This window comes from Oncorhynchus mykiss, unplaced genomic scaffold (genome assembly GCF_013265735.2).
Source record: "Oncorhynchus mykiss isolate Arlee unplaced genomic scaffold, USDA_OmykA_1.1 un_scaffold_182, whole genome shotgun sequence".
Lineage (NCBI taxonomy): Eukaryota > Metazoa > Chordata > Actinopteri > Salmoniformes > Salmonidae > Oncorhynchus > Oncorhynchus mykiss.
This window is the reverse complement of record NW_023493672.1, coordinates 707,501-717,500: the sequence shown is the minus strand read 5'-3', so window position 1 is coordinate 717,500 and position 10,000 is coordinate 707,501. Positions and strand designations below refer to the sequence as shown.

Genomic DNA, 10,000 nt, shown 5'->3' with positions numbered 1-10,000 from the left:
ACTGGTCTAGGAACAGTGGGGTTAACTGGTCTAGGAACAGTGGGGTTAACTGGTCTAGGAACAGTGGAACAGTGGGTTAACTGGTCTAGGAACAGTGGGGTTAACTGGTCTAGGAACAGTGGGGTTAACTGGTCTAGGAACAGTGGGTTAACTGGTCTAGGAACAGTGGAACAGTGGGGTTAACTGGTCTAGGAACAGTGGGGTTAACTGGTCTAGGAACAGTGGGGTTAACTGGTCTAGGAACAGTGGAACAGTGGGTTAACTGGTCTAGGAACAGTGGGGTTAACTGGTCTAGGAACAGTGGGGTTAACTGGTCTAGGAACAGTGGGGTTAACTGGTCTAGGAACAGTGGGTTAACTGGTCTAGGAACAGTGGAACAGTGGGGTTAACTGGTCTAGGAACAGTGGAACAGTGGGTTAACTGGTCTAGGAACAGTGGAACAGTGGGTTAACTGGTCTAGGAACAGTGGAACAGTGGGTTAACTGGTCTAGGAACAGTGGAACAGTGGGGTTAACTGCCTGTTCAGGGGCAGAACGACAGATTTGTACCTTGTCAGCTCGGGGGTTTTGAACTTGCAACCTTCCGGTTACTAGTCCAACGCTCTAACCACTAGGCTACCCTGCCGCCCCATTATGGGATGTCTGGTTTGTAACTCGACCTCATAGTAGACACATCAGTTCCAACGCTGTAAACTCATTGAATGGGCGTGAACTAGTGTACACCCAAAACATCCTTTTCAGTAATAAATGCTATTTTCCTCCACAGCAGTTGAAGACCACCATGAGATAAGGACAGTGGTCATGCATAAGGTGGGATATACACTACTTTGGGTTTGTGTCATTTCCTATCAGAGCAAATGCTGAGCAAAGCTGGAATATAAATGGTTGGTAGAGTCTCTGTTGTTATATGTAATATATATGGTTGTTATATGTAATATATATGTTGTTATATGTAATATATGTTGTTATATGTAATATATATGGTTGTTATATGTAATATATATGTTGTTATATGTAATATATATGTTGTTATATGTAATATATCTGTTGTTATATGTAATATATATGTTGTTATATGTAATATATATGTTGTTATATGTAATATATCTGTTGTTATATGTAATATATATGTTATATGTAATATATATGTTATATGTAATATATATGTTGTTATATGGAATATATATGATTGTTAATAGAATATATATTTGTTATATGGAACATATATGGTTATTTAAGGGAATATATATAGTTGGTAGAGTATATTTTGTATGTAATATATGTTGTTATATCTAATATATATGTTGTTATATGTAATATATATGGTAGAGTTGTTGGAATATATGTAGTTGGTAGAGTCTATGTTGTTATATGTAATATATATGTTATATGTAATATATATGTTATATGTAATATATATGTTGTTATATGTAATATATATGTTGTTATATGTAATATATATGTTGTTATATGTAATATATATGTTATATGTAATATATATGTTGTTATATGTAATATATATGGTTGGTAGAGTTTATGTTGTTATATGTAATATATATGTAGTTATATCTAATATATATGGTTGGTAGAGTCTATGTTGTTATATGGAATATATATGTTGTTATATGCAATATACAGTGCCTTGCGAAAGTATTCGGCCCCCTTGAACTTTGCGACCTTTTGCCACATTTCAGGCTTCAAACATAAAGATATAAAACTGTATTTTTTTGTGAAGAATCAACAACAAGTGGGACACAATCATGAAGTGGAACGACATTTATTGGATATTTCAAACTTTTTTAACAAATCAAAAACGGAAAAATTGGGCGTGCAAAATTATTCAGCCCCCTTAAGTTAATACTTTGTAGCGCCACCTTTTGCTGCGATTACAGCTGTAAGTCGCTTGGGGTATGTCTCTATCAGTTTTGCACATCGAGAGACTGAAATTTTTTCCCATTCCTCCTTGCAAAACAGCTCGAGCTCAGTGAGGTTGGATGGAGAGCATTTGTGAACAGCAGTTTTCAGTTCTTTCCACAGATTCTCGATTGCATTCAGGTCTGGACTTTGACTTGGCCATTCTAACACCTGGATATGTTTATTTTTGAACCATTCCATTGTAGATTTAGCTTTATGTTTTGGATCATTGTCTTGTTGGAAGACAAATCTCCGTCCCAGTCTCAGGTCTTTTGCAGACTCCATCAGGTTTTCTTCCAGAATGGTCCTGTATTTGGCTCCATCCATCTTCCCATCAATTTTAACCATCTTCCCTGTCCCTGCTGAAGAAAAGCGGGCCCAAACCATGATGCTACCACCAGCATGTTTGACAGTGGGGATGGTGTGTTCAGAGTGATGAGCTGTGTTGCTTTTACGCCAAACATAACGTTTTGCATTGTTGCCAAAAAGTTCAATTTTGGTTTCATCTGACCAGAGCACCTTCTTCCACATGTTTGGTGTGTCTCCCAGGTGGCTTGTGGCAAACTTTAAACAACACTTTTTATGGATATCTTTAAGAAATGGCTTTCGTCTTGCCACTCTTCCATAAAGGCCAGATTTGTGCAATATACGACTGATTGTTGTCCTATGGACAGAGTCTCCCACCTCAGCTGTAGATCTCTGCAGTTCATCCAGAGTGATCATGGGCCTCTTGGCTGCATCTCTGATCAGTCTTCTCCTTGTATGAGCTGAAAGTTTAGAGGGACGGCCAGGTCTTGGTAGATTTGCAGTGGTCTGATACTCCTTCCATTTCAATATTATCGCTTGCACAGTGCTCCTTGGGATGTTTAAAGCTTGGGAAATCTTTTTGTATCCAAATCCGGCTTTAAACTTCTTCACAACAGTATCTCGGACCTGCCTGGTGTGTTCCTTGTTCTTCATGATGCTCTCTGCGCTTTTAACGGACCTCTGAGACTATCACAGTGCAGGTGCATTTATACAGAGACTTGATTACACACAGGTGGATTGTATTTATCATCATTAGTCATTTAGGTCAACATTGGATCATTCAGAGATCCTCACTGAACTTCTGGAGAGAGTTTGCTGCACTGAAAGTAAAGGGGCTGAATCATTTTGCACGTCCAATTTTTCAGTTTTTGATTTATTAAAAAAGTTTGAAATATCCAATAAATGTCGTTCCACTTCATGATTGTGTCCCACTTGTTGTTGATTCTTCACAAAAAAAGACAGTTTTATATCTTTATGTTTGAAGCCTGAAATGTGGCAAAAGGTCGCAAAGTTCAAGGGGGCCGAATACTTTCGCAAGGCACTGTATATGGTGGTAGAGTATGTTGTTATATTTAATATATATGGCTGTAGAGTATGTTGTTATATTTAATATATATGTTGTCATATGTAATATATATGACTGTAGAGTATGTTGTTATGTAATATATATGGTGGTAGAGTATGTTGTTATACTTCATATATATGGTGGTAGAGTCTATGTTGTTCTTGTAATATATATGGTGGTAGAGTGCTTCTACACCTGCATTGCTTGCTGTTTGGGGGTTTTAGGCTGGGTTTCTGTACAGCACTTTGAGATATTAGCTGATGTACGAAGGGCTATATAAATAAATTTCATTTGATTTGATTTAGAGTCTATATATAATATATATGGTGGTAGAGTCTATATGTAATATATATGGTGGTAGAGTCTATATGTAATATATATGGTTGGTAGAGTCTATATGTAATATATATGGTGGTAGAGTCTATATGTAATATATATGGTGGTAGAGTCTATATGTAATATATATGGTGGTAGAGTCTATATGTAATATATATGGTGGTAGAGTATGTTATTATATGTAATATATATGGTTGGTAGAGTCTATATGTAATATATATGGTTGGTAGAGTCTATATGTAATATATATGGTTAGTAGAGTCTATATGTAATATATATGGTTGGTAGAGTCTATATGTAATATATATGGTTAGTAGAGTCTATATGTAATATATATGGTTGGTAGAGTCTATATGTAATATATATGGTGGTAGAGTCTATATGTAATATATATGGTGGTAGAGTCTATATGTAATATATATGGTTAGTAGAGTCTATATGTAATATATATGGTGGTAGAGTCTATATGTAATATATATGGTTGGTAGAGTCTATATGTAATATATATGGTGGTAGAGTCTATATGTAATATATATGGTGGTAGAGTCTATATGTAATATATATGGTGGTAGAGTCTATATGTAATATATATGGTGGTAGAGTCTATATGTAATATATATGGTGGTAGAGTCTATATGTAATATATATGGTTGGTAGAGTCTATATGTAATATATATGGTTAGTAGAGTCTATATGTAATATATATGGTTGGTAGAGTCTATGTTGTTATATGTAATATATATGGTGGTAGAGTCTATGTTGTTATATGTAATATATATGGTGGTAGAGTCTATATGTAATATATATGGTTGGTAGAGTCTATATGTAATATATATGGTTGGTAGAGTCTATATGTAATATATATGGTTGGTAGAGTCTATATGTAATATATATGGTGGTAGAGTCTATGTTGTTATATGTAATATATATGGTGGTAGAGTCTATATGTAATATATATGGTTGGTAGAGTCTATATGTAATATATATGGTTGGTAGAGTCTATATGTAATATATATGGTGGTAGAGTCTATATGTAATATATATGGTGGTAGAGTCTATATGTAATATATATGGTTGGTAGAGTCTATATGTAATATATATGGTGGTAGAGTCTATATGTAATATATATGGTTGGTAGAGTCTATATGTAATATATATGGTGGTAGAGTCTATATGTAATATATATGGTTGGTAGAGTCTATATGTAATATATATGGTGGTAGAGTCTATATGTAATATATATGGTTGGTAGAGTCTATATGTAATATATATGGTGGTAGAGTCTATATGTAATATATATGGTGGTAGAGTCTATATGTAATATATATGGTTGGTAGAGTCTATATGTAATATATATGGTTGGTAGAGTCTATATGTAATATATATGGTTGGTAGAGTCTATATGTAATATATATGGTGGTAGAGTCTATGTTGTTATATGTAATATATATGGTGGTAGAGTCTATATGTAATATATATGGTTGGTAGAGTCTATATGTAATATATATGGTTAGTAGAGTCTATATGTAATATATATGGTTGGTAGAGTCTATATGTAATATATATGGTTAGTAGAGTCTATATGTAATATATATGGTTGGTAGAGTCTATATGTAATATATATGGTGGTAGAGTCTATATGTAATATATATGGTGGTAGAGTCTATATGTAATATATATGGTTAGTAGAGTCTATATGTAATATATATGGTGGTAGAGTCTATATGTAATATATATGGTTGGTAGAGTCTATATGTAATATATATGGTGGTAGAGTCTATATGTAATATATATGGTGGTAGAGTCTATATGTAATATATATGGTGGTAGAGTCTATATGTAATATATATGGTGGTAGAGTCTATATGTAATATATATGGTTGGTAGAGTCTATATGTAATATATATGGTTAGTAGAGTCTATATGTAATATATATGGTTGGTAGAGTCTATGTTGTTATATGTAATATATATGGTGGTAGAGTCTATGTTGTTATATGTAATATATATGGTGGTAGAGTCTATATGTAATATATATGGTTGGTAGAGTCTATATGTAATATATATGGTTGGTAGAGTCTATATGTAATATATATGGTTGGTAGAGTCTATATGTAATATATATGGTGGTAGAGTCTATGTTGTTATATGTAATATATATGGTGGTAGAGTCTATATGTAATATATATGGTTGGTAGAGTCTATATGTAATATATATGGTTGGTAGAGTCTATATGTAATATATATGGTGGTAGAGTCTATATGTAATATATATGGTGGTAGAGTCTATATGTAATATATATGGTTGGTAGAGTCTATATGTAATATATATGGTGGTAGAGTCTATATGTAATATATATGGTTGGTAGAGTCTATATGTAATATATATGGTGGTAGAGTCTATATGTAATATATATGGTTGGTAGAGTCTATATGTAATATATATGGTGGTAGAGTCTATATGTAATATATATGGTTGGTAGAGTCTATATGTAATATATATGGTGGTAGAGTCTATATGTAATATATATGGTGGTAGAGTCTATATGTAATATATATGGTTGGTAGAGTCTATATGTAATATATATGGTTGGTAGAGTCTATATGTAATATATATGGTTGGTAGAGTCTATATGTAATATATATGGTGGTAGAGTCTATGTTGTTATATGTAATATATATGGTGGTAGAGTCTATATGTAATATATATGGTTGGTAGAGTCTATATGTAATATATATGGTTGGTAGAGTCTATATGTAATATATATGGTGGTAGAGTCTATATGTAATATATATGGTGGTAGAGTCTATATGTAATATATATGGTTGGTAGAGTCTATATGTAATATATATGGTGGTAGAGTCTATATGTAATATATATGGTTGGTAGAGTCTATATGTAATATATATGGTGGTAGAGTCTATATGTAATATATATGGTGGTAGAGTCTATATGTAATACATATGGTTGGTAGAGTCTATATGTAATATATATGGTGGTAGAGTCTATATGTAATATATATGGTTGGTAGAGTCTATATGTAATATATATGGTGGTAGAGTATGTTATTATATGTAATATATATGGTTGGTAGAGTCTATATGTAATATATATGGTTGGTAGAGTCTATATGTAATATATATGGTGGTAGAGTCTATATGTAATATATATGGTTGGTAGAGTCTATATGTAATATATATGGTGGTAGAGTCTATATGTAATATATATGGTTGGTAGAGTCTATATGTAATATATATGGTGGTAGAGTCTATATGTAATATATATGGTGGTAGAGTCTATATGTAATATATATGGTTGGTAGAGTCTATATGTAATATATATGGTGGTAGAGTCTATATGTAATATATATGGTTGGTAGAGTCTATATGTAATATATATGGTGGTAGAGTATGTTATTATATGTAATATATATGGTTGGTAGAGTCTATGTTGTTATATGTAATATATATGGTGGTAGAGTCTATATGTAATATATATGGTGGTAGAGTATGTTATTATATGTAATATATATGGTGGTAGAGTCTATATGTAATATATATGGTTGGTAGAGTCTATATGTAATATATATGCTGGTAGAGTCTATGTTATTATATGTAATTCATATGGTGGTAGAGTCTATATGTAATATATATGGTTAGTAGAGTCTATATGTAATATATATGGTGGTAGAGTCTATATGTAATATATATGGTTGGTAGAGTATGTTATTATATGTAATATATATGGTTGGTAGAGTCTATATGTAATATATATGGTTGGTAGAGTCTATATGTAATATATATGGTGGTAGAGTCTATATGTAATATATATGGTTGGTAGAGTCTATATGTAATATATATGGTGGTAGAGTCTATATGTAATATATATGGTGGTAGAGTCTATATGTAATATATATGGTGGTAGAGTCTATATGTAATATATATGGTTGGTAGAGTCTATGTTGTTATATGTAATATATATGGTGGTAGAGTCTATATGTAATATATATGGTGGTAGAGTATGTTATTATATGTAATATATATGGTTGGTAGAGTCTATATGTAATATATATGGTTGGTAGAGTCTATATGTAATATATATGGTGGTAGAGTCTATATGTAATATATATGGTTGGTAGAGTCTATATGTAATATATATGGTGGTAGAGTCTATATGTAATATATATGGTTGGTAGAGTCTATATGTAATATATATGGTGGTAGAGTCTATATGTAATATATATGGTGGTAGAGTCTATATGTAATATATATGGTTGGTAGAGTCTATATGTAATATATATGGTGGTAGAGTCTATATGTAATATATATGGTGGTAGAGTCTATATGTAATATATATGGTTGGTAGAGTCTATATGTAATATATATGCTGGTAGAGTCTATGTTATTATATGTAATTCATATGGTGGTAGAGTCTATATGTAATATATATGGTGGTAGAGTCTATATGTAATATATATGGTTGGTAGAGTCTATATGTAATATATATGGTTGGTAGAGTCTATATGTAATATATATGGTGGTAGAGTCTATATGTAATATATATGGTTGGTAGAGTCTATATGTAATATATATGGTGGTAGAGTATGTTATTATATGTAATATATATGGTTGGTAGAGTCTATGTTGTTATATGTAATATATATGGTGGTAGAGTCTATATGTAATATATATGGTGGTAGAGTATGTTATTATATGTAATATATATGGTGGTAGAGTCTATATGTAATATATATGGTTGGTAGAGTCTATATGTAATATATATGCTGGTAGAGTCTATGTTATTATATGTAATTCATATGGTGGTAGAGTCTATATGTAATATATATGGTTAGTAGAGTCTATATGTAATATATATGGTGGTAGAGTCTATATGTAATATATATGGTTGGTAGAGTATGTTATTATATGTAATATATATGGTTGGTAGAGTCTATATGTAATATATATGGTTGGTAGAGTCTATATGTAATATATATGGTGGTAGAGTCTATATGTAATATATATGGTTGGTAGAGTCTATATGTAATATATATGGTGGTAGAGTCTATATGTAATATATATGGTGGTAGAGTCTATATGTAATATATATGGTGGTAGAGTCTATATGTAATATATATGGTTGGTAGAGTCTATGTTGTTATATGTAATATATATGGTGGTAGAGTCTATATGTAATATATATGGTGGTAGAGTATGTTATTATATGTAATATATATGGTTGGTAGAGTCTATATGTAATATATATGGTTGGTAGAGTCTATATGTAATATATATGGTGGTAGAGTCTATATGTAATATATATGGTTGGTAGAGTCTATATGTAATATATATGGTGGTAGAGTCTATATGTAATATATATGGTTGGTAGAGTCTATATGTAATATATATGGTGGTAGAGTCTATATGTAATATATATGGTGGTAGAGTCTATATGTAATATATATGGTTGGTAGAGTCTATATGTAATATATATGGTGGTAGAGTCTATATGTAATATATATGGTGGTAGAGTCTATATGTAATATATATGGTTGGTAGAGTCTATATGTAATATATATGCTGGTAGAGTCTATGTTATTATATGTAATTCATATGGTGGTAGAGTCTATATGTAATATATATGGTGGTAGAGTCTATATGTAATATATATGGTTGGTAGAGTCTATATGTAATATATATGGTTGGTAGAGTCTATATGTAATATATATTTATTTTTTTATTTTTTATTTTACCTTTATTTAACCAGGCAAGTCAGTTAAGAACAAATTCTTATTTTCAATGACGGCCTGGGAACAGGGGCAGAACGACAGCTCGGGGGTTTGAACTCACAACCTTCCGGTTACTAGTCCAACGCTCTAACCACTAGGCTACCCTGCCGCCCCGGGTGGTAGAGTCTATATGTAATATATATGGTGGTAGAGTATGTTGTTATATTTAATATATATGGTGGTAGAGTCTATATGTAATATATATGGTGGTAGAGTATGTTGTTATATGTAATATATATGGTGGTAGAGTCTATATGTAATATATATGGTTGGTAGAGTCTATATGTAATATATATGGTTGGTAGAGTCTATATGTAATATATATGGTGGTAGAGTATGTTGTTATATGTAATATATATGGGTGGTAGAGTCTATATGTAATATATATGGTTGGTAGAGTCTATATGTAATATATATGGTTGGTAGAGTCTATATGTAATATATATGGTTAGTAGAGTCTATATGTAATATATATGGTGGTAGAGTATGTTGTTATATGTAATATATATGGTGGTAGAGTCTATATGTAATATATATGGTTGGTAGAGTCTATATGTAATATATATGGTGGTAGAGTCTATATGTAATATA

The 10,000-nt window shown here is 31.3% G+C and overlaps 1 protein-coding gene across 1 annotated transcript in view; it reads left to right on the top strand.

The window, feature by feature from the left end:
* Positions 1 to 10,000, top strand: part of LOC110517917 (multiple PDZ domain protein) — a 124,521-nt gene that overhangs the window by 101,812 nt on the left and 12,709 nt on the right. Inside the window, exon 35 of the mRNA XM_036972588.1 lies at positions 766 to 809. Coding sequence (XP_036828483.1) covers positions 766 to 809 — 44 coding nt within the window. The remainder of the gene's footprint in view (positions 1 to 765; positions 810 to 10,000) is intronic.